This window comes from Malurus melanocephalus, unplaced genomic scaffold, assembly GCF_030028575.1.
Source record: "Malurus melanocephalus ecotype Western Australia unplaced genomic scaffold, MMel_1.1 scaffold_560, whole genome shotgun sequence".
NCBI classification, from domain to species: Eukaryota; Metazoa; Chordata; class Aves; order Passeriformes; family Maluridae; genus Malurus; species Malurus melanocephalus.
The window spans coordinates 184,019-209,605 of record NW_026623792.1 but is presented as its reverse complement, the minus strand read 5'-3'; the positions used below and the strand labels follow the sequence as shown (position 1 = coordinate 209,605).

Here is a 25,587-nt window from a genome sequence, read left to right as displayed (position 1 = left end):
TGCTGGCAGCTCCTCCCAGGAAGAGGAACCTGGGAATGATCCCACCAGACAGGCTCAACCCCTTCCAGTTTTGGGCAGGAGGTGGGCAAGGCAAGGGCAGGGGAGCCCGGGCTGTGGGACCCCCAGGAGCAGGACAGGGAATGCTCCTGYGCCAGGAGCAGGGTAGGGAACAGGCACAGTGGGGGCTGGTCCCCAAAGCAGGTCCCGCCGAGGGGCACTGGATTCTCCAGGTAAACCAGGAGGATGAAAGGCCTTTGGCTCAGCTCCCAGCCAAGCCAAGCMTGGTGCTCCAGCCTCTTGGGGGGCTTCCAGCCCCAAGCACCAGCCTCCTCTTGATGCCCCTGGCACGAGCTGCAGGTCAGGAACCTTTGTTTTCCAGTTTTCCTTTCCAAGGACAGCCACCTGCAGCATGCCCAGCTTGGGAGGAGGCTGCAGCTTCCCCCTGCCATCCTCWACTTTACTTCCAGCAGGCTCAGCCCCAGCCCAATGGAAATGCTTTTCTCCACGTTGGGATGCTCCAGAGGGGTCAGGGAGAGCTGCCAGGCCATGGCTGCTCTGCGTGGGRCAGGAGCAGGGTCTGGCCCCTCGCACACTGAACGCTTGAGACAGGGTGGAGATAGAATTTTTTTTTCTTTCTTTCTTTTTATAAAGAGACTAAAACAAGAGTCAACAGCTACGAACACAAAAGTTTCCAGGGGCAGCAGTGGGAGCGGGATCTGCCCCATGGCCGGCGGGATGACGTGCTGGAAGGAGGTGAYGGCGTGTGCCCGGAGGCGGCGGGCCTGAGTCCCGCCCGGAATTCACAAAAATAAAAATGTTACAAAAAAATTAAAATAATTATAATAATAATAATAGTAGTAGTAGTAAAWCGGGTTTGCCAGCTTCCTCCCTGCACAGTTGTCTGCATCTTGGCACCTTGGCAAAGCATCCTCCTCCTCCTCATCCCCCTGTGCACTCGGCTGCTCCTGGGACCGAGGCCCCGGTGTCGCTCCAGGCTCCGGGACCCCAGCGGGCACTTCCCGCAGGGACGGAGGGGTGACGCAGGGAAATCCCAAATCACAAAGGGGAGGTGGAGTCTCCAGGTTTGCCAGCGGTGTCCCGAGCACGGAAAGGCACGGCGCCCGCCCCCAGGGCCRGCCACAGTCTGGTGAAGAAGAGGAGGAGGCTGAAGGCTCACCCTCAGAGTCTCGGGATTACAAAAGCTGAGAACTACAAAACTAAATACAAAGGGGAGAATCAGCACGTGAGCGTTGAGCCCTCCGCTCCCCGGCGCCGCTCCCGGCGCTGCCCGCACYGTGCCGGGGGTGGGGGACGTTTCGCTTCCTCCCTGCGGCGCCAGCCCCGTGCCCGGCGCTCCCGCGCTGCTGCATCGGCCGTTCCCAGGCTGCTCCTCACACCTTGTAGTAAATGTTGGCTGGGCTCTGCGGGGGCATCTCCTGCACGATGTAGACGGGGTGCCCGTAGTCCCCGCTCACCTTCTCGTAGTGCGGGCAGTAGTTGTTCTCTGTAGTCCGTAAGGGGATGATGATGTCGCTGGGCTCCGAGCCCGCGTTCCCGCTGCATTTGGGGCTGGCCAAGGTGCTGAGGGACAAGGCTGCGGCTCTCTGCTGCGTGTGCTTCCGGTGCCGCTTGCGGATCTTGATCAGGAGCACGACGAGGAAGATGATGATGAGGATGAAGATGACGCAGCCGGCGCCGATGGCCGCGAACACGGCCACCTTGGAGCTCAGGAAGCCGTCGCTGGGACCTTGGGTCTCCTGGCCGTCCTGGTTGACGGAGCCTGAAAAGCAAGGGGAGAGGGGAGTCAGACAAGCAGGCAGCCAGACCCGTGCWTCATCCATGCATGGATCACACCTGTGGAGCACGAGGATGAGCTGCCCATTGGAGCCCCTCTCTGCCCCCCAAACTCAGCACAATATTCTCCTGTTGTGCTGCCAAGGAGGGGAGCCCCTCTCCTCCAAGGGGATGGCATTTGCTCCCCACCTCCTCACCCCAGTCAGACCCACATATCCCTGRGAAGGACTGGGCAGGGCAGGCTGCATCCACCCTGCATCCTCCTGCTCCCCTTTCCATCTCCCAGTCGATGGAACAGAGTGCTGCTTGTGTCCAGATGACCACTGCTCCACACCCAGGGAGCCTTYGCTCCCCACAGCAGACCTGGATTCCCTGGTGGATGTGGGCTCTGACATGCAGAGCCCCCCAGTCCCCAATTACTGATCCCCAGGCCAGGGCAGCTGCAGCCCCCRATGGGGGAGCACTCACAGCACTTCCCAGGCAGGAAGAAAAGAGCAACTCTTCCTGGCTTCATCTRATTCCACTTTGCTCTGAGGGGTCAGGAACTCAGGAAACAACCTTCAAAGGGCTTTCACACCCAAGGACCTCACCTCCTCCAARCCCTCTCAGATGTACTGTGAGGAACACATGAGAGGAGGAGGAGGAGGAASAGTGMTGAAATAGCAMTTCCCTGCAAAGCTCTGCCAGGAGCTGGAAAAACAAACCCAAGCTGCTCTGCACCCTGAGCTCAGGACCACAGCAGAACAGCAGTGACAGGCAAACTCATCCAGATCCCTGATCCAGAGAGTCTGGCGTTCCTGGGATCCCCACAACAAGCTCAGCTTGGAGCAGCTTCATTGGCCTGATGGCAGGCAGGGCCCCATCCCTTTCCTGGGGATCCCTGGAATACCCACCCGGCTTGCCAGGCTCCTCCACCGCCGGGACCTTGCTGCGGGGGCTCTGTGTGACCACCTTCACRGTGTCATCAGACTCCTTGCTCGGCCGACTCGTTGTCAGCTGCTCCGGGATCACCGCGTTTGGATCTGGGAAAGGGGAGGGATGGATGAGARGCTTTGATCCAACCTGGAAGGCAGCAGCTTATTCCCCCCTAAAGAAGTGTCCTCAAATGCCAGCCACTCCCATGGGGCACAGGGGTGCTGGGAGATGCCAAGAGCCACAGAGCATGGCTGAGCTGCTCCAGGGCTTCAGAGAAGCAGGTCCCCACCCTAATTCCCTGGTTTTCTGTTTTCAGAGCTCCCGTGCGTGGGCTGGGACAGGTTTCTTGCTYGGGCAGCGGGAGGAAGGGAAGGGAAGGGCAGGCAGGAGGCCAAGGCTGCAGCACAGCTCTGCCTGTTTATTATAAATATTGGCCCTGACGTGCAAACACAATAATGAGAAGCAGAATCAGGAGCTGTGCATCCGAGCTGGGACTGAAACGAGCCCGGAGCATTGCCGGGGCTGGGAAGCAGCTTAGGATGGAGGTGGTGGGGAGTGGGAGAAACGAGYTCCAGAAGAGCCCATTGGTGATGTCCCTGGTGTCCCACCACCACTGGAGTCCCCACAGSCTGGTGGCTGCCACAGCTGAGCCCAATCCCGATGCCTGACCAGTTCCAATTCCCTCTTGGATGCCCAGAAAGTCACAGGGGCACTGCTTGTGCCAGCCCTCCCAAGGCACTCGCAGGGCTCATGGGTTCTGTGCCGAGCTCGCTTCCCGCTGGGATATGGCCCACAGAGCAACCAGGAACAATCGTTCCCTTTCAATCCCAGTGCTCTGCATATGCACCATGTCAGCAAGAGAAAAAAGGCAGGAAGAAAGATCCTAAATATGCAATTTTTCTGAACTACCCCAGGAGTGCTCATGGGAGCAACTGGTCTGGCCTCAGTTTCCCTGGAATCTTTTGCTCCCACACCCCACTGAGGGACAGGACCCCCAGTTCAGGGGGCAGCAGAGACCCCAGGGCAGGGGAGAACTCACCCTGCCCAACTTTCATGACAATCTTCATGGAGCGTGTCTGGCAGACCCCTCCTTCCCGGTTCTCCAGGCCATCCAGAGTGCCGTTGGAAGTGGCTGCAAGAAAAGAAAGGGAATGTTAGACAGTTCCTAGGAGCTGCAAGGGCACTGTGGGGCAGCTCCTTGCTGTTCCTTGGCATTMCTGTACAGTCTCCACTGTCCCTTGGTATTGCCAGGCAGGTCCCAGCTCTCCCTGGGCACCTCCTCCCCCAGGGATTCACTCCTGAGCCCTCATTACAGCCATATCTTCATGCTCCAATCCAGAGCCCACCAAACTCCCGCCTCCTGCCCCTTCCAAAGCTGCCTGCAGCAGTGAGGACGTGATCCCTGCAGCTTCCTCTCACTGCCACATCCACACAAGTGAGCCATTCTCCACGCCTGCACCCTCCTCCCCCTTTAATTCCTGGATAATTTCCTTTGCTCCTGGTGCAGAATGGGAACACTTGCATATGCACAGTTTAAATTATACATCTCTAATTACACCCTGTGCCTCGGTGAAGAATGTAAACTCAGAGCCCCAGTGGGCTCCRGGGGCTCTAATTGCAGGGCAGAAGTCACTTAAATTCACATTAACTTTTCGCTGGAGCCGGCACGGAGTTTTCAGCCCTTGGATCCCACGGGAGCACAGGGAAGGACCCCCACCCTTCAGCACTTTGCGGGGCTCAGTGCAGGGGGGACACAAGAGACAAAAACCCAAACAGCAATATTGCAGGATTAAGCACCTCAATGGCAGATTCTGCTAAACAGACTTGAAAACCTGGTTTCTGATCCCAGAAAGAGCCCTGGATGCAGCCACTGTGCCAGGAGTGGTGTAGGATCTCTGATAGTGGCACAGAGCTGGATCTGCCCAGGGACCAGGATGGTTCCCACCCCATCACCTCCGTCCATCATGGCAAGCACAAATCACCAGATCCACCCAGAAAAGCAGGGAAACCCAGGAGGAGCTCAGCAACAGTTTGGGGAAGGCAATGCAATGGAGAATCAYGGAATCCAGGGATAATTTTCCAGACACAAGACAGGACTTGGCCAGCACARTGCAGCCAACACCTCCCCGAGCCTGAAGGCCAAAGCTGAGCCCTGGGGTTTCAGGTTCCCTGTGCAGCCCAATTCCTGCCTCCATCCTACGAAAGCATGAGTCTGGGAGGACAATTTGGGATGGATCCATTGGACCCTGTTGGGTGTTGGAGAGCGGACAGGAAGAGGCTGGAGTATGGAGCAAGGACGTCTTTCCACATTTCCTCTCCAGCAGAAGCTCAGATGCCTCCATGAGCCTCCACGCTGGGATACTCCAAACAGCACACTCAGATCCCTCCAGAAAGCAGGCTCCAAGTTCATCATCTCTTTCCAAACACCTCTGTGCAATCAAGTCTCTCGCCTGAAACCCCAGCAAACATTTTCCCAATCAGAAAGTGCTTGGGCCATTTGCTGAGTTATCACCTCTCCTGCAGTGGGATCCCGCAGTGGGATGGAGCCGTGCATCCAGCTGGGATGGTGCATCCAGCTGGGATCTGCTGGTGGCCGTTCCAATGGCAGCACTGTCAGCACCAAGCCCCATGCAAACACCTGGGACTGTGGAGAAACGTCCCCGACAGCCTGCACGAGTTCTGTGGAATCCAAACAGGACGGACCTGAGCTCAGCTCCCCATAAAAATACATCAGGAGCGAACTCCGGCAGAAGGCTCAGCAGCCCAGTTCTCCCAGGCCAGAAGCGCCGGTTTGGGGGTGAAATCAGTGGATACRTCCCAGCTCACAGCCCTGAAGCAGCTCCTTGAACAGTTTCCCAGCTTCCCAGCTCTGTGTCATCGGTTGTTCCACCTTGAAGAGACTCATCCACTGAAGGAGAAGGGAGCAGYCTGTAAAAACCAGTCCCTGTGAGGCCTCACGAAGTCTGATTTATAAATAATTAACTAATTGTATCAAAATGAGGTACCAAGCAAGCGTGGCTTGAGTGGGGTGAACCAGGAGATCCCACAAGGGCAGCAGTTCCTCCAGATAACTATGGAGACGTTCCATCCACACACAACAAAAATATTCAAGGTCCAAAGAGGGAGCAGCTGGAGCCACAGGGATGGACAAAGGGACACAGCTGAGCATCCTTCTTCCCACTCCACACTTRGACACAAAGTTTCTTCTTGTTCTGCCCGTGGAAATGATGAGGGATAAAGTAGCTTTGAGAAACCATGTGGAAAAATGAGGCAGTTGCTTCAGGGAACCACAAAAAGGGGAAAACGCTTGTAAAACCCATGGTGATGTCTTGGAATGGCCTCTGGAAACAAGGACATGAGCTGCCATGTTCCCTATAAATCCACAATGGGTGAGGCTGGATGTTCCACATGGCTGGTTAGGCTTTCAAAAGTCAAAATCCCAAATTCCCAAATCCGTCCAAATGGCAGAGAGTCCAGAGTTTGATGTGAACACATAGGACAGAGTGATGTGAGAGCAGCAGGTCCCYGATCCATCAGGAAGAATTCCTCCAGTGCAGTTCCCTGTGAAGCTCAGCGATGGAGAGCTACTCCTCYTGCTCTATTTCCCGCTTTCCCAGTGGAAGAAACCCCAGCAGAAGGCTCCAGGCTCAGCTCAGCCCAGCCCAGCTCCAGTGGATCCAGACTGGGATCTGGGTGGCACTTGATGGATTCCCCAGGYGCCTGTGCCACATTTAGGGTGAACCGTGGTGACACCGCCAATCCTTAACTGCTGATGGAATCCAAAGTCAGCAACCCACCGAGGAAAAGRTTAAATCCAAAGGCTGCAGGAGAACTAGGAGAGCCCCGAGCTGGAGAGAGGCAGCAGCAGGAGGCAGAGCTGTGACACAAGGAAGGAAGGCAGGCAGGGAGMTGGGAATACCCATGGAATGGGAAATGGCAGGTCTCAAACAACACTGTCACCTCCCCACACCACAGCAGTGAGGCCCATGCAGTCAGCCCCAGTGATACTGAGCGCACAGGAGCATTTCCCTGCCCTATTCCATTTTGGGTGTATTCACAGGTTGGCCGTAGGACTGGGAGAGCAAAAATAACCTCTAGCCAGAGACTTCCAAAGGCCGTTCCCAGCCCAGAGAGCCATCAGATGCCTCYGCCCTAATGGAGCATTAAGCCCCGGGCTGCTGAGTGATGAGGATTTAACAGTGATACCATTAACCATGTAATTGCTTGTCAATTTAGAGGAGATGCTCAGCCACCATGGAAGCATAGGCAGGACCTCCACTCCTGGAATCCCACACACCCATCCAGCCCAGTGACATAAACCAGGGAGCCAGGACAGATGGCTGAGACCCCCGACAACCCCATGGTCCTGTCTCCAAGTCAGCAGGCAATGCCATGTGCTGTCCCTGCTGCCTCCCCACTGCCAGCACTCAGTGTCACCAGAGCTTTTCTCCCTCCCCTAAATATATTTCAAAGGAAAACTCGGGTTTTGGCAGATGGGAGAYGCTGGAAGTAATACCTGGCAGAAGATGAAGGCAAGGGTCTCTTAAATGGTCAGCCTTGGCCAGAACGAGATGTTTGGTTTCTCTGCTGGATTCCCTCTAGCAGAGCTGCGTTATGATTTGGGCCCCAAAGCACAATTAATGTTCTGAGACTGTAGCGAATCCAAGTCTCTTTCCTTTTATTGCTCTTAATCACTCTTCCATCTGTGCAGCACAGCCCTGCTCCAGCCCCAGCCAGGCACGGCGTGGCCACAGCCCGGCTGCCTTCCCCTCCACCCCCCTCACCCCCAGACCTGCACAAGGTTCGTGTTCCCATCACTTTAGGAGAGGTGGCAGCATCCCACTGGTGCCCAACAGCACGATCCTGATCCTGCTGGAGCCAAGGGACAGACCCTGGCAAGGGGCAGCTGGTGCAGAGCAGYCTCAGCCCAGCCTGGACACCCTCTGGGCTGAAACCCCTCCTGGCACAGGTAAAGCCCTACAGGTCACCCTGAGATGTGCCTCCACATCCCCGGCRTGCTCRGACACTGCCAGAGATCCCTGCAGGAATCCRCAGGTAAGCTGCACTTCAAATAAAACCCCAGCTCCTGCCACCTCCCCTCTCCTCCAGGTCTTTCAAGCCCTTTTACACCCCCTCGGTACCAATACCAAGCCCAACCCACCACGGGCACTGAGCTCCTTTCCCCCAGTTCCCAACCAGGGCTGGCACCCCAGGGGACACGGAGCCACTTCCAGGTCACTGAGCAGAGGCACCCGCCTGCTCCACTGCACACCAACTCCCTGGGGCCTCCGGGAAGCACAGCTTGGTTACAGCCCCTGCTCCTCCTCCTCCWGCTCCTCCYGGGCAGCAGGGCCATGCARMCCCCGCTCAGGGCATCCTGTTATTGGTATTATTAATATTAATATCAGTGTCACTTCCTCGTCAGCCCCGCTGTGGGGACACGAGCCCCCCACCCCGCACACATCCCCCAGCCCCTTCCCCAAGCTCCAGCACATTGGCTGGGGCTGCTGCCAGCGCYGGGGCAGGGGCTGTGCGGGGGGAGCCCACCCCACGCTGTCACACTGCCAGCGGGGCCGGCAGCCGCCTTCCAGCCTTTTTCCAGCCTTCTTCCAGCCTTCTCCCAGCCTTCCCCAGGCAGCTGCGCCGGGAAGGGGCCCTGCAGCCCCTGAAACGCCTGTGTAAGCCAGCCCGGCCCTGTCCCATCCCTGCACAGCACAGGAGGTGCAAGGCTTGGGTTTCACAGCCCCTCCTGCCAGCTCCAGAGCTGCTCCAGAGCTGCTCCGGCCGCATGGTCCAGCGTGGAAAGGGAAGAGCCATGGAGGCTGCTCTGCCAGCACTGCTGATGGCAGGAGGGTCCCTCTGCTCTCCTCCCTGGCATCAGGGCACTGCCAGACCCACACCGTGCCAAAAAGCCAACTGGGATCACCCTGTCCCTACCCACACCCGTTCTGGGCAGGTGAGGAGCTGGTCACTGCAGCCACCCCATGGAGCATCAGGAATCYGACCATCCCACCCCGTGCTCCCTGCTCCAGCAAACACAGTGGGAAAATCCCCAGTCCAAATGCACTGCAGGAAATAAGAATAAAAACCATCACATAGGGGCTGGCTGGGATGGGGTTCAGCACCCCCAAAATCAAATTAAAGGGTTAAATTAGTCCTCTTTCTTATAGAGAGTGAAGGACACTTGCACAGTTACAGCAGGAAGAAGGGAGGACACCACCCAACCCACTCATTCTCACCACCTACAGCTCCACTCTCTCCCATTCTTTCCAGGGGCAAAGGGAGAACAACAGGCCAACACTGAAGTATCCACTGGAAAAAGACACTTTAACCCAAGTAATGCTTAAGTGAAAAGCTAATTTCCCAYTAAAGCAGCTTTCTGGTGGAAAATTATAACCAACCCTAATTAGTATCGTAATTAAGAGTCACTGCTGGATTGCAGGGAACCTCATCCAGGCTGGAAATCACATCTTGGCTGCAGGACCACAGCTTGGTGACTCACTCAAGCCCTTTAGCACCGACACTCTGAGATGTCAGTGCAGATGAGCCGTGGAAACTCCCAGTGTCCCCATCCTGCTTCCCACCCAGCTCAGGGGGACCATGCCCCTAAATACATCCTTTCAGTCTATCCACCCCTTCTAAGGGAAGAGTGCATCATTAGGAGAGGAAGGTGATTTGTGCAGTCTCTGTGGTCACCCCGAGCAATTGGATATAGGTCGAGATGCAAGTGCCACTAATTCCCCACCTGATGCTCTGCCAGAKTCATTTGTGGGTCCCACTGGGAGCAGGAGGGGAGGAAAGCATTTATTGCCTTTTAACAGGGTGTAAATCTTTCCTGTTAGGGAGCAAAACATCTGGGAGATGATGGAGAAATCCTTGGGGAAGGGGATGGAGACAGACAATCTCCAAGGCCAATGCCAAGATCAGCCAACCACCTGAGCTCGGGCTCCATCCTCACTCCCAGGGGCTCAGAAAAAAACTCCAAGTTACCAGGGACAGAAAGCCTGATTCATGTGCASATCTTCTGGAAGCTCCAGGTGCTTGGGAAAGCTCAGGGAGCCCAGGAGGTGCCAGGCAGTGGGGAGGGACAGGAGCTCCAGGTGCTGTGGGACAGCTGGGAGGAAACCCCACTGCAATTACAGGCAAGCTTTGCATAAGCACCAGGAACTTCTGGAAGTGGGGAGGTGACAYTGGTGAAACTCCTGGCCCAGAATTGCAAATTATCCCATGGCTGTGAGAGGAGCCAGCCCAGGTATTGCTCTCATTGTGGTCATGGGCTCACCAGCACCTGGCTCAAAGGATCACCTGCGGCTTCCAGTGCAGCACCCCACAACATCTAGAGCAGATGATCCACTGCTCCCAGAAACAGCACAGCAGGACCTCAGGAGCTGGTCTYTGCTCCAGACAGACACCAGTGAATGGACCAAATGGTCCCCAGCAACACTCTGAGTTACAGGATTTGGAAATTTCMAACAGATGCCAAATCCTGACTATCCAGACAAGCACTTGCCTCCTCACTGAGTTATGGATGGAGGAAGGGGCCTCTCTGCCCCCAAATTAAAGCTGATCCCACTGCAGAGGTGGGAGCAGCCCCTCCCAGATCCCACCACTCCCACAGCCCCCTCTCCATGAGCTGTGTAACTCCCACTCCACACTGCTAGGTGGGATCAAAGAGCTCAGGAATTACACAACAGCAGCAAAACCATCACTCCCAGGGCAAACAGACTCTCTAAGGAGGATAACACCGATCCTCCCTGGAAAGGTGACCTGCTAAGGTGCCACACACCACTTGTGTGGCCAGGGCCACAGGGCCAGCCTGGCTGAGGGGTGGACAGACACAGAAAATTAGAGACGGAAAAGGGTGGCATATCACAGTTCATTAAAGCCAGATTCCCTGCACATCTCAGGATCCAAGTGTGGTGGTACTTCCTGGAGCCCCCAGTGAGCTCTTGGTCTGACAGAGAGCACCCACCATCTCCAGTACCCACCACCACATCCCACCACCACACACCCCTCCATACCAGGACGGAGCTGCAGTGATGCCAACAAGCCTCTTCCCAGCACTACAGGAGCAGTGGAATGCAATAGGAATCCCAGGGGAAAAGCCCAGAGAGAGGGTATTGATGTTATAGTTATTAAAAAAAAAAATGCCAAGGAAGTAGCTGCCTGCACTTATCCATGCACACACTGGACACACCAGTATGCCAGGATTTGTTTCAATTCCTCATCAAGCTGATAACTCCTTCTGCCTTGAGAGTCTCTGACTCAACGTTTAATCCAAGAGGAGCCACATTTAATCTCTCCCAGTGTCCCAGAGGAAGCCCTCAGAGGTGACCACCACTGAAAAGCCAGGTCCACCGCAGTCCATGCAGCTGCAGCTCCAAGAGATGCCCTGGAATCTGCTGCAGATATGCCAGGGAGAGCAGGGGCTGAAAGAGGAGGATGAGGAAAGGGAACAGGGGATGCACCAAAAATCCTGCTTTGGTGTGGGCCCCTCACCACAGCTGCCAAGCACTTTTGGGGGGACAGGCAGATTCGCAAYGTCCCAGGAACAGGGGGGAAGAACAGGATCAGACAGGTGATGGAGGAGGAGATGTCACCTCCTCACTGCCATCACTCCTGCCCATCATCTCTGCTGTCAYCTCAGTGTTCAGGAGCACTGAGCAGTTAAACACGTTTTTATTTTCTCCTAATGGGTCGTGACAATGCTAAAGGGGTCRTGACAATGCTAGAGATGCTTTTGGAAATCATTTCTCCTGAGGAAGAGCATCCTGGGATGCAGMCAGCCCCATTTCCCAGGCAGACAGCACCCAGTGCCTGGCTCCAGAGCCCTCAGCTGTACCAGGGCTGGGGGCAGGACGGGGCTGCCAAGCAGCCAGGAAATTTAGCGGGCACGGGAACCCCTGGGTGGGTGGTTATGACCAGCAGGGACCCCTGGGCGGGGGKTTGTGGCAGGCAGGGCCCCCTGGCCCCAGAGCAGATCAAAGCACGGGGTATTTACCTCCCGGCCGGGCGCGGGACACCGGCCCTTTCTGAGGGGGCTTTTCATCCCTATTARGGCCGTGAAAGGCTGAGCCATGAGATCAGCTGCCAGGGGCTGTCCGGGGACAGCGCTGAGCCGAAAAGGTCAGGAGGGAGGAGGAGAAGAGAAAAAGAGGCAGAGGCTTAAGGGACAGGGCTCAACAAAATCACATTTACTGTGGTCACGCTCTTCAGACAAGCCTGCAAGACAAGGAACCGCGTGTTGTCTAAGGGCCATTATTTGGGTTTGACATGGCCAGGGCCCGGGCTTTGAAGTCGGGAGCAGGACACCGTTAGAGCCGTTTGTGTCCGGCTGCCGGCTCCCACGCGGCATCACCACCCTCTGCCAGTGGCTCCCAGCAGGATGGGGATGGAGCAGCAAAGCCCCAAAACCAGATGGATGCCACCAGGCCGGCTCTGCTCAGTACGGATGTGTCGCAAGCTGGGCCCGTTTGGGTGAAGAATGAGGAAGCTGCTTAACTGGGGTTTTATCAGCAGAAGTTCACAGCTCCCATCGCAGCATCAAACGGCCCTTGGCCTTTCAACTCYGCTCCACCAAACAAGCTGTGGGAAGGAGGATGAGGAGCACATGAAAGTGGCCACATTCAAATGCCATCAGCAAAGAGCTGGCGGGCTGACAAAGCCCCCCCTGGCACAGCCCCCAGCCCAAGGAACCAGGGAGGGAATTATCAAATCCCAAGGAATGCAGGAAGGAGCGCGAGCGGCTCCGCACACACGCGCTGGCAYGGGCTGAAGGCTTCCCAAACCAACGGAAGCTGGAGGAGCACAGCCAGAAAAGCGAGTATGGCAACGTGTCCCAGAAAAGCTTCTGAGGAGGAAGGATGATCCTGGCAGCTGGCAGGGTATAGGTGACCCCCTTCCCCACGCTGAGCTACAGGAAAATGCTGACAGAGCACGGCCCAGGGACGAAGCCACGTCGCAGCGGCAGCAATGGTTTACAACAAATAACTCTTGCCAGGTTAAGACTAATTGCATCTAAAAACAGAAATGCAAGACAAGGGCTTTAACACAACACTCCGGGTAATAGATCCGCTCTYGCTGCATCCCGCTGCCAAAAAGCGTTGGATTGGATTACGGACGTTATTACATCAAAAATGGATTGAAGGGCTTAAGGACTCACAATAAACAGCAAACGCCTCGGATTTATGGGGAAACATCTACTGGGACCTTGCTTTTCCTTCAGCATTGTCATCTAACAAGGGCTCTGTGCTTTGAAGAGGCTCATGGGACAGGTGGGACACTGAGGCCATGCCCAGGGGCTYGGTAGAGGGACAGGTCAGAGACCCTACCTGGAAAAACACCTTGGCACCACCACCACATCTGCAGAAAGCTGACTGGAGTGCACCACACGGCTGAGCAAGGCTTGCCTGGGGTCTTCACACCCCACTGAACACAGAATGGGGCTGCCAGGACCCACCACCAGCCCCAAAACCAGAGCATTAACTGGGAACTGTGGGAGTCCATCCGATTTCATCCCCTGCCATGGGGTTCCACTAAACCAGGCTGCTCCGAACCCCATCCAACCAGGTCTTGAATACCTCCCGGGATGGGGCATTCCAGGGATGTATGAGGTGAAATTCAACAGCTCCTTCCAACCCAAACTATTCTTTGATTCTCTGATCCAGAGCTCTGGGATAGCAGGGAGCCACTCCGGGAGCTCCTCCTCACGTCACCCTGCTGCCAGGACATGAGGATTAATGGATCTCTATCCAGGCACCTCATTACCAGAGATAGTAAAACTGGAGCAAGTTCAAAGAGGAGCAGCAAATGCAATTAGGAGCTGGAGTGAATTWGGAGGGGAGGTGGAGGGAGCCGAACCTGCAGGGCTGGATAAGCCATGGCGGGGCCAGAGCTGCCCACATCATCCCAGGAGTGCAGCCACCAGGCAGAGGGGAGGCTACTCCAGTGGGGAGTATTTTGTAGGGAGGGGACAGGGAATCCCACCAAGGCACCAAAGGCAGGCAGGGAAACACCCAGGAGACAGGAATGGAAGAAACCACAGCACATCATGAAATAAAACACACAATTCCCAAATTCCCAGCTCCTTCACCCTCTCAGTACTCCATCCTGTGGATGGTGCCCATCTGCTGCTGGAGTCCCACGTCCCCCCCAAGCCTCTGTCTCCAGGCAGGAGCTGCTGSATCTTGTTCTTTATGGAAAGCCTTAGGAACAAGCACCACTTTTCCCTACTCAGACTCAGGRGCAAAGATGCCTCTAAGGAAAGCCTGGAGCTGGTGTGGAGGGGGTTGGTGTGAGGATGGGGACAGGGAACAGCAGCTTTCAAAAGCCTTTTCATTGCTAAGCCGAGGGCTGGGGCCGTGTCCCTCCGTGATAAAAGTGTCCCTAAACAAGGCTTGGCATATCCAAAGGGATGGCAAGGAGCAGTCCTGAATAGGAGGGACCCCAGGAAGGCCCCGGCTCCGGTGGGGAGGTTTTCCAGCCACTGGGGAAGGTGGGGGATGAACGGCACACGCCCTGTTCCCCTCGGCTCCAGCGTCGCTTCCCCGGCTTAGAAATGAAAAGGGAGAAAAAAAACCTTTTGTGTGTCCAGGCAAAGCTTGGGGAGAGGGAGGAGTGAAAAATTTGGGGGGGTGGGGGGGAAGACAACATGTGGGTGGTCTGCTCGGGAGACTTTTGACTTTGTTTTTTTGGCTATTTTATTTCTTGGCAGAAAGAACTCCTGGGGCTGCTCGGCAGAGGGTACGGCCAGATCACAGGAGCATCCTCAGCCCACCCAGGGGCCAAAGTTCAGCTGGCAGCTCCCAGCTCCAAGGGGTTTCGCATCAAAGCACGGAGGAGTCAAGAGAAATTAAAGTCAGAAACGGTCCAAGGCAGGGGCAGAGGGCACTGCCGGCCCCCTGAGGAGAGGGAGGGCATCCCACAGGGTTGCTCCAAGAACCTCGCTCGCTGCATCCCTATACAGCCTGAAATCGGGAACAAGAGGATAAATAGGATTTTATATTTAAAAAYGAGCTTGAAAGGCTCAGCCCAACATCCGATGGGACGCACAGCCGGGATTTCCCAAGCTGGGCTATGCTGGCTTTGCCAAGTCCCGGCTGCGTGTCCCGTCGGATCCTCAGCGAGCCGGAGCCGGTCACCTGCAGTGACCCAGGTGTGCTGGCAGCCTTGGAGGGGAGCTGGCACCAGCTCAAAGCCGCAGGGGCCTCGCGGGAGCCGTGTTTGGAGTCAGCAACGCACCAGCGGCCGCTTGTGAAAGTGCCTCCCAAAGCTCCGGGAGGTTGATTTTCACTTAAGTTTTCGTGTGAAATGCAAAACAGCTCCTTAAAATTTGGGTAATTCAGAGGCTGGTAAATCCTTCTGCCTCCACCTTCCTGCTGGACTTGGTTACCATAAGAGGGATCCCATATTTCTTCTTCTCAGTGCTTTGTTCGCCTCCTGAGCTCGTTTTGGGGAACCTATTTATTTTTGAGGGCTCTTTGCAGCCTGAGGATGGGATGCAGCTTGGAGGACTCCAATTTCAGCCCTCATTAGCTTGRTGACCATGTCAGCGCTTGAACTTGACCCCCAAACAGAGGAGCCGCTGACCGAGAGCTTCAAGATCTCAGCCTGACCCAAATCTGGCACTTTGGCCTCTCTTTCCAATTTTTGCACACTGCAGGCAAAGCTTGTATTCAATAAAGCTTTGTATCAGCTGAGGGACAGCAGAAGGGCTGAACCTTGGGGTCCCAGAGCCACCAGGCTGGTGCCAGTGCTGGTAAGGGACATGGGAGCCTACACTGGAGCTGTGCCAGGGCTTTTGGCATCCCCAGCCTAACCGGGGCACCTGGACTGGAACTAAGGTGTCCTGCCCCGTGACAACTGCAAAGCTGGGGCCCCTCAAGTGACATGGRACAGATGTCCCCAGATCTGGATAGTGAAGTGACCATTGCTCTGGAGGAGCCCAGCCCTGTCACAGTGACTCAGCCCCACAGAGCCCACGGTTGCTGCTGGCACCGTGCCGARCCGAGCTGGCTCCGCAGGTTGTGGCGCCAGGTCGTCCCTGCTGTCACCCCTCCTGYTGGGGAAACATCCCTGGCTGACCATCCAGGAGCCACTCTGGCATCTCCACGGCCACACAGGGAACAGAGCCCACCGCAAGTCCCTGTCACCACCTGGCTCAGCCACGTGTCAGGAAGCACTCGGCAAAATTTGCCGTGACAGAAGTGATGATGGGCTCAAGGCTGACCTGCCAGAGCSAGGCCCGGCTGCTTCCTCTGTGTCAGGTTTATCCCAAATGGTTCTGCACCAAGACTGCAACAGCCCCAGCCGGACTCGCTGGGGACATCCAGACCAGCACCATCACCATGGCACCACGCTACAGCATAGCCCCCCTCCTCCCACTGCCCACCATGGCCTCGCCACCCCCTCCTAAAAACACCAGGCTAAAAATACCCTGTTTGCAGGCGGGAACACACCGCTCCCACGGCCAGGCGCTYGCTCCCATGCGGGCAGTGACCCCTGCACCGGCCGCTCACCGCAGAGCCCGCGGCACACGGCGAGGGGAGCTGGGCTGCGGCCACCGTGCCCTTTGCAGAGCACCGAGCCAGGCGGGGACAGCCAAGCTCAGGAGGAGGAGAGGGGACAAAGAGCGAGCTGGCAGCACTGCCCAGACATGGCTGAGCTCCCCAGCTCCCCCCTCATCTACACTGGAGCAGGCACAAGCGGATACTTCCCTGAGCAGTGTTCCCCTGCACACACAGACCACAGGCTTCGAGAAAATCCCAGTCTCCTCTCTCCCCTCCAGAAAATGCCAAGGTGCACCAAGAGACCAACAGAACATGCCAGTGTGAGGAATTTTTCAGCCACTTTGATCACATCACACACTGGACACCACCAGCAYTTCCTTCTGCTGGGGCTGCTCTTGAAGGCAACATACAGGAATAAGAACAAGCATCTCCCTGGACACCATTCCTCTTTCTCCCCAGCCCCAAAGCAAAGCCCTGCAACACCTCCAGCAAAGATTGCTGCAAAAAATAGGTTCCAGGCATGACAACATCCCCAGACYGACCCCAGCTGGGGCCATGCTTTTGCTTGGCCGGCCAGCCCGGACACTGCACAGCAGCCAGATAGGGACCAGTGACCCACTTGGCCAGTGACACATTCCTCCCTCTGCTGCCATCCAGCAGGACATATTTTCCATCCGTGTCAGTTCTCTGCACCGGCCAAGTCACACACGAGTGCCTGGTGACACTCTCCAGGCACCCRAGCTCCCCCGAGCCAGGGCTGGCAGCGAGGCAGAGGAGGGCGACTCACATGTGATGAAGTAATCCTGCTGCCGCTTGAATTCCAGGCCCATGTAGTTGGGGCTGAACTCCTGGAACTTGATGGTGAAGCGGATCTCCTGCTCGGGCCGGTTGCACGTCACCAGCACGTTGGGGTCCATGACGGTGCTGCAGGCATCCGCCTGCTCCTTCCTCACCAGGTACAGCTTGTAGTACTCGTAAGGCTTGGATGGCTCCGCCTTGGGGCAGATAATGTCCAGTTTATCCCCAATCTCTGGGTAGATGACCAGTCCCTTCCCAGTCATGAACCTGGAAGAGAGGAGGGCAAGAGGTTACCATGTGCTAGAGTAGAGGCCACGCCAAGCCGGTCCACCCCACTCTGACACCAGTTATTTTGTGCTTCAACTCTGCAAGATGGGTTTTGACACCAAAATCAAGTTCTCTTCTTCCCTCACCATCCCACCGTGCTGCATGGAACCAGCACAGACTCCTGCTGACAAAAACAGGGCTGGCTCAGGTCAGTCCCGCTCGCCAGCCACAACAAGGGCGGACACCCTTCCCCAAGCCTGGCATCCAACAGGGAATGAGTCTTTCCACAATGGGCTGGGAGACGCCACGGCTCTGCCCGACGGCCAGGCAAGGAGCTTCCTGCAGGGACARGCAATAATTAGGCATGGGGAGAAGTCCTGACAATGGGGCGCAGGGAGTGATCCCATCCACGCCCCGGCTCCCCGAGGAATTCCTGTCCTTAAATGGAAGGGAGGGAAGCATCCTGCAGGACAACTTCTCCGGAGCCAGGCTCAACAGCGTGCCCAGGAGCGTGGGAGGACCGGATGGAGAAGAGCAAGGAGCAGGAAAGCTATTYGGGGCTGGAAGGCAGGGCATTGGGAAGGGAAGGAAGGCAAGATGCTGATAATTAACATTTGGATCTTGTTACGGYGGGGCAAGGCTCTGATTAGGTTTTTTCAGCGTGAAGGAGAGGATTAGGGCAGCAAGGAGGGAAGGAGCAGATCATCTACTTTGATGTAGGCAACTAAACGCGCTCCTGATGGGAGATAAGGTGGGAATGGATGTTCCTGCAGAGTTATCTCTGCTGCAACTCCCTCACGTAATCTGGGCACGGCAAAACCCAAAGTGAGTGCTTTGCCAAGGCTGCATAGCCACGCTTCCCCTTCCGCTGTCGGACACAGCTCACCCCTGCCCCAGCCCACCCTGGACATTGGATGGGGGCCGGGATACGTTTTCCCCCAGCCAGCTGCTCGGGCTGAAGCTGCAGGCTCCACAGAAGGAAGATCAAACACACAACACCAACCCGCTCCGTGGCTCCRTGCAAGTCTTAGCAAGAAGCCACAGAGCTGGAAGCAGCAGCAGGCATTTGGATGCAGGAGCASGGCAGATCCACAGGCCAGGCTGGGAGCAGGCAGGCGGAGTCAGAGCCCACGCACCCCCAGCACCCTTGGCACAGGCGCCGGAGCTCGGTGCCAGCTGCAGCAGCAGGGCAGACACACAGACATCACCTGCACCTCGCTGCCAGCTCACAGGGTTGGAGAAGAATCCTTGGCACCCAGGTCATGGCACRGGGATGACGGGCACAGCCCCATCAYGGAGCTGGACTTAGGGAGGTTATGGGTCCATCCTCCCTGCCTGGCTGTGGCTCTGTCTCCACCACATCAGCTCCAGCAGTACCCAAAGCAACACAAAGRGGCATTCAAGGGGACAGTTGGGATCATCCCAATCCCAGCACCACTAGCACAGCAGCATCTTGGCCACATGAGGTTGCAGGGAGTTTTGTACAAGTCATGATTCTGGCTGAAGGTGACCAGGAGAGACTGGAAAACTTGACCCATGAAGGATCTTTAGGGATGCAGGTTCGATGCAGAGCCCAGCTCCATCCTGGTACTGCCAGCAGGTGAGCCATGCTTTGCTTCACACTACCAACTAGGTCACCTGGCCAGTGGCCAGCAGGCACTTCCAAAGGCTTGGGAGCGATAAAGGCTTCCCCACCCACGGCCGGAGCCCTGACGCAAGGCCAGAGCAGGAGCAGGAGCCGGGAGCAGCCCCTGGCCCTCCCTCCCYGCCCGGCCGCAGACACGCAGCGCAAGTGAACACTTGCACGGGTTCCCACCCTGARAGGCAGCTGGATCCCACACTCCTTTCTCCACGGTTGGGCTGAGTCAGAGGCTTCCTGGCACAGGACTCTGGAGTGACTCAAGCTCCCTCCTCCAGCCCCTGCCAGCTCCCTCCTGCCCAGAAGATGCCAAACAGGAAGCCACAAACAAGTCAAGCAGATGTCTTGCACTGCCAGAGCAGGAGAAGAAGGCTCCTATCCACCCTCATCTCCATACCAGGAGAACCTATCACACCTCTGTGGCCAAAACCTTGGCCAACACCTGCAAACCAACCGGTCCCTGGGCCACCAGCCTGTTGGGATGAGGCCAAAYGGATTTGTAAGCAGGGGAGGGGCCATGAAGCAACCAAGCTGAGAACCTCCCAGCACCACATCCTGCTGGCACCTCTTCATCTCAGGAACTTCAGGACCAAGGCCTACCTTTGGTTTATTTGAGGATAAAACACAGAGGCAAATCCCTTCCACGAACACCCAATCTCAGCTCCAGAAGCACACAGCTGCTGTCTGGGAATTAGCCCAGGAACATCTTCCAGATTCATGCAAACATGGAGCAAGACAGAGCCACTTCTCTGTGCTACTCCCTCCAACTGCTGTTCCCCACCAGCCACATTCCCACCKGCACACAGGCGGTTTTCCCTTTGTCCTCCAATTTTCCTGGTTTTTTTTCTCCTTCATTTCCCCTCTTCTCCAAGAGCAGGGCTGTTCCCAGATGACAGCCTGGGCAGAACAGGAGGAGGAGATAAACCCGAGGCGCGTGCGTCGAACCCCTCACACAGCTCTTTCAGCTCTTCAACACACACAGAGACCTTTATTTCCCAAAAAAAAATCGGCTTTGTCACAAGAACAGCTTGTGATGATGGTAGTAGGGAAGACCAACAACAGCTCCCACCATGCCAGAGGCCAGTTCTCCAGGAAATTCTGCTTTAAAATACACAGTGAAAGGCAACATTTATCACAGGAAAAGGAGGGGGGAAAAAAGGGTCCAAATATTGTCACATGTTGCCTGAACACAGGATTTCAGCCAGTTCTGCAGACGAGGAATTTTAGTTCCRAGGGATGGTTGAAGACAAAAAGGAATTACACTCTTGACTTGTCTTCACAAGGACATGTCTGCAGATTTATCTTAACCCGGAGGAATGAACACAGCAACTCTTAAATTAATAGGGAAATTCATTGTGCCCTCAGAGCACCCGCTGTAATTTCAGGGAGAGAAGGGGGAATCTGCTGTTACTCCAGAAAACAGAGTTTGATTTCCCTGTTTTAAGGTGGAAAGGGGGAAAAAAAAAAAAAAAAAAAAAGAGAAAAGCTAAGTTTTAGCTCAACTTCAATGCTGAAACAACACATAGCATTAAGAATCACTCTCCTCTACCTCACTCACCACTCAGGAGGAGGATAGTGGGTCCAGCTTTATTCCTGCCCCATCCTGGAAGTGTTGAAGRSCAGGTTAGACAGGGCTTGGAGCAACCTGGGAGAGTGGAAGGTGTCCCTGACTATGGCAGGGAGTGGAACTGGATGAACTTTAAGGTCCCTTCCAACTCAAACCATTCTGAGATCCTGTGATTGGCACYATCACCAGCTCACAGGTAACATCCCAGCCTCCTTTCTCCTGGAGTCCAAGGGGGTGGGAACTATTAATTAAAGCTTTAAACAAGTATTTTTTTTGCCAGCTGAGCAGGTGGAGAACCCTGCCAGCTTCATCYGTTAAAGCCCCTGAGGTGATTTTTGGGTGGCACCCACGGCTGCCCACCCGCAGAGCCGGGGGAGCATCCCAGCCACCCCAGCCAGGCATCCCCATCCCCAGCGCCGCTCCCRGCCCCCAGCTCCCGGCCCCGCAGGTTCCTTGGGAGCGATCAGGTGGCGGCGTCCAATTTCTTCATTGTTTCGGGAGGTGTTTTCTGATGGGAAAGGTGAAAAGGGGATTTGTGAGCCTTGTAAACCGATTCCTCCGAGTTGGGTAAACAACGGGAGCTCTGTTGGCAGCGGGATGCTGGGATGCCGGAGCAAGGAGATGGGATTAAAGTGCAGCCTCTMCTGTGCCCTAAGTTGGGGGGCCACTGGTGGGGCCCCCATCTCCTTGCAGAGCCCCCTCTCATCTCCGCACTCCCCTTCGGGGTTCAAAATGTGGGATCTGATGGAGCCACCAAGGGCTACAGGTGGGACGTGCTGGAAGAGCCATGGACTCAGCCAGTGCCCGGTTTCAGAGGCATCCCAGAGAGGATTTGCTGGGAGAGGAGGGAAAACATGGGCTAAGGAGGGAAACTGAGCAAGTCTGGCTGGAGCAAGCTCAGGAGTTGTGGTCGGAATGACACCTTCCTCCTCCACAACCCTTCCCATGCAGGCTCCTCCATGTGGGTACACATGGATAGACATGGATGAGCTGCACATTCCCAGCAATCCTGCAGACACAAGTGTCCTGCAGACAAGTTATCTGGAACCTTAAAATCCAGCAACTCTTCAGCTCTTCCTTAGGGAAGATCAATAAATGGCTTAAAAATACAATTTTTTTAAAGCATGGGTTGACACATTCTCTAACTGCTATCCCCCTGGATTCAGGCATTCCTTCTACCACGTCAACCAGAAAATCTCCAGGGCAGCATCACCTTTCCSCACGTCCATGGCATACAATGCCCCTCACCTGATTTCAGGCTTGGCAGAAACAGAACAACATTTCCCAAGAACCTTCTCCTTGGAGAAGATGCTCTAAAGCTGATGCTGACATACATAGAAGATGACATATGCTAAATGCTGTTTGCTTCAAAGAAATCCAAAAATAACTGTATCTTACATGGAGGAYGTGTACTTGTGGCAGAGAAGGCTGACAATGCCCAGCAGAGCGAGACCTGCAGGAGCTGGGTGGTTTTCCTGGTCTGGGCAGCTGAAAGCCCCATGGGCCCAGCTCTCCTCACCAACRGAGCATGTGGGTCCTTTCAGACAGATCATAGCTCCCACCCATGGGAATCACCTCTACAAAGGGATGGGAAAGGGCCAGATCCAGTAAAAAAGCCAAAGCACCATGTTCAAACTGATTGTGGGATCCTGAAAAACACTCCTGAAACCTGCGATTTGCTGGTGCCCAGCCACACACAAATCCAACCTGCCCTCTCTGTCTCACTCTTCCAAGCTTCCCTGGGACACAGCGGTTATGCCCAGGCACTGGGGACTCTCTGCCACCAGCCAGAAGAAACAGTTCTGTCCTAATGTCACAGAGCCACATCACACTCCAGCCATCAGGGACCCCGCACAGCTCATGCTGCCACCATCATTCCAAAGCTTCCTTGGTGACACCCAGCCACTTCTGTCCTTGCCAAAATCTGTATTTTCACCAAGTAAGAGACATCAACGGGTTGGTAGTAAAAACTGGGATGTCACTTGGGTGGTACCATCACAATCTCAGTCAAACAGCATCACAGACAAGGAAAACTATGTGGTCCCCAGGGAGCTTAAGCCGAGAGCATCGGACACCCTGTCACAGGGACAGGTTCTCCTGGTGACACCAGGAGCTATCAGTAAGACACTGCAGCCCCCACCCACCTCACTTTTACCTCTCCAGAGCTGAGGACAATCAAACCAGAGGAATTACACCCTAATCCCAAAGGCCCACCTGATCTCAGCACACCATCAGCAGCCACAGCCCTTTCCCGGAGCGATGCCAGCACACAGAGGCACAGCCCCTTTCTCCTTTTTGACTCCCATTCAGCTCTTGGGAACAAAGATACTCCATGGAAGGAAGTTAATTACAAGTGGAATGAAAAGGTTCCTCCCTCTGTATCTGTYGCCTTCTCGCTCGTCCACTGCGCCGCTCATCACCACAAGAGGGTAAATAGGAGCACACGAACCCCCAYGCTCTCAGATCCCACTCCTTTCATGTGCTCCTCTATTATTAGTCTCCTTTAGAAGAGCCTGCCATCTTTTTTCCCCCTGCTAATCTATGGATAATTATTTTCCTTGCCCTTCGGCAGCCCTCTTCTATTTCTGCTCCATCCTTTGGAGCCGAGGTGGCCACACAGAGCTAGCAACTGCAGGTATCTGAAASTAGCTCCTTCTCCTCCACTCCTTTGGTCTCCTCTGTTCAGGGAGATATTTTTCACCTTCCAGCCCCCCCTGGCTCCTCACCATCCCTGGGAGAGGGAACAGCCTCTGCTGAGCCCCCCCAGGGCTGTCCCGTCCTGTCCCCCTCCCAGATACACTCTAAGGCCCTTTTTTTTTTCCTCATCTCGGGTTTAATGAGGCCCATTCAACCCTCCCAAAGACAAAAGGCCCTTCTCGTTTCCAAACGGATTTACACGACGCATCAGTGAGGCATAAACGGGTCTCCATGGCAACGCTCACCGACCCCCCCCCCCAGCTCCAGGATGCCATTTTCCRACTCTGCTGCTCCCCAAAACCCCTTTGTTGCTTTCCTGCCAGCTGGGAGGCTCCTCGCAGGCTGGTAACCCTCCCACCCCCCACCGCCGGGTGCCAGGGGTGACATTTTTTGAGGTGAAGGTACAACATGCCCAAGCCAGAGTCCTCCTGGCACAGACACCCTGGAAAGCWCCGCACTGTAACCGACTCCAGGTCATGGTCAATCCAAGGTTGGGATTGAACGGAAGGGATAAAAACATTGAGTGTAGGGGGAAATGAACCCAAACTGCCCCTCTCTGCCCAGAAAAGGGGGTTATGCCCAYGGCAGTGCAGTCTGTCCACACTCAAACACCTGCCCCAGTCACAGCCTGGCTCCCAGTACCTCTCCACAAGGAAACCRGTGGCTCTGGGTATTCCCATGGCTTTGGTAATGGCCACTAATGCTTCACACAGAGCCTCATGTTCAACACTTTGGACCGTAACTCTCTCAGCCTCAAACACTGAAGGCTGAGAGAGCACCTTGCTYATCCTGTACAGCACTGAAAGCAGGGAAAGTGAAATGCAGGTGGGACACATGGAAGGTCCCACTATAGCTCCTTGAGCTTCGTTCACATGTTGCAGTCACTCTTACAGCTTTGAAGACCAAGCCCTTACCCAACATCTGAGGGACAAACCAGAGAGATCACTTTTCCCTGAAAACACCCACCACTGCTGGGTTTCTTAAGCCGGAAGTCGGAAGCAGAATCCTGGTTTCAACTGCAAACCTACAGCTTGCAGCCAGGTCTGGTTCTCCCTCCTCCAGTCCAGACCCCTTCTTCTAGGGAAGAGTCACACCAAGGTAACCACCAGCCAAGAGCAGAGGAGAGTTTCAGCCATCAGGATGCTGGGAGAACACATCTGACGGCTTCAAGAAAGCCAGCATGAATGCTGTGGGATGCCAGCCACACCTTGGCACCCACGGCCAGCAGTTGTCACCACAGCCAGTGACATCCCCAGCCCCAGTGACTCAGCCCTCCTGCGCCACAGCAGAGCTGCAGAAAGGGCTTTCTCCCTGAGCTCTCCCTRTAATTAGAGCATGGCCAGGGAGAGTATCCAAGTGCCAGACTCCTCACCAGCCCCAAAGAGGACGATGGACCAGCACCACCAAAGGCAGCGCCCACAAAAGGAGAACGTTCTTCTTTGTCCCACTGTGGGATCGGCCAGGATGTATCCTGATGCCAGCCCAYCCCTCCCAGGGACAGCTGCTGACCACCCTCATGCCCTAAGGAGGAGGAAGAAGAGAAGGGGGAGGAGAGGGAAGRCTCCCAGCCCTCACAGGAGCCAGGCCTATCGGGAGCAGCCATGTGCTGTTCCATCCTCCCAGCTCTGCGCACACTCCGTGCGCTCGGACACTGCACCCGAACAAATTCAATGCAAACCCTGCGAGGGGGGGGAAACAAAACCTGCTGCTAATTGAGGGATTTTGGAGCAGATTTAATTAGGGCCAGAGCACTGGTGCAGGCTGCTGCTGCCACCTGCAGCACTCTCAGCAGCCGCTGGCGTGGGCTCGGGGGACCCCGGCCTCCCGCCCATGCCYGCCTGGGGTACGAACAGGGAATGAGGAACCCCGGGAGTCCCCCGAGCTCACCCCCGCCCCACACCCATCCCCGCCAACCCGTTATTTCCCAGCACAATAAGCACCTCCAGCAGCGACGGAACCAAGGGCTTGGCCAAAAAATAAAGAGGAAGAAAAGCCATATTTTCTCCCTGGAGTCGGATCGTCCCGATCTCCCCTCAGAGGAATCAAGAGGGGCCGAGTTATCTAATTAATGCTGGCAGAAGCGGGAGGCCGAGGGCCGGGGGGCGGCGGCGGCCCACAAAGGCGGCATGGGGAGCGGTCTCCCCGCCGCCGCCGCCGGCATCCCCCGGCAATGGGGCCCCACGCTGGGAGTGAGGTAAGAGGGGATTCAAAGGGGGGTTTGTCAGGGGTTTTGTTTTTGGAAACGGGGGAGGGGAAGGGGACAGGGCTTGACAAGAGCTGACAGACAACTGAACAAAACCATAAGGGCCATGAATGGCAACACGGAGCTTTAATTGGCGTAGGAATGGAGAGAGAAGTGAGACAATGAGGCTGGGCGGTGGCGGCGGGGCTGAGGTGTGGGC

General features: G+C 55.8%; 1 protein-coding gene across 1 annotated transcript in view; it reads right to left on the bottom strand.

Annotated features, from left to right (window-relative positions):
- Positions 1-1,319: 1,319 nt before the first annotated feature.
- EFNB1 (ephrin B1) overlaps positions 1,320-25,587 on the bottom strand; it is a 44,054-nt gene continuing 19,786 nt past the window's right edge. The window contains exons 2-5 of the mRNA XM_057382265.1: positions 17,005-17,282; positions 3,749-3,841; positions 2,688-2,816; positions 1,320-1,780 (exon numbers count right to left, since the gene is read on the bottom strand). Of these exons, the coding sequence (XP_057238248.1) occupies positions 1,392-1,780; positions 2,688-2,816; positions 3,749-3,841; positions 17,005-17,282 (889 nt within the window). The 3' untranslated portion in view covers positions 1,320-1,391. The remainder of the gene's footprint in view (positions 1,781-2,687; positions 2,817-3,748; positions 3,842-17,004; positions 17,283-25,587) is intronic.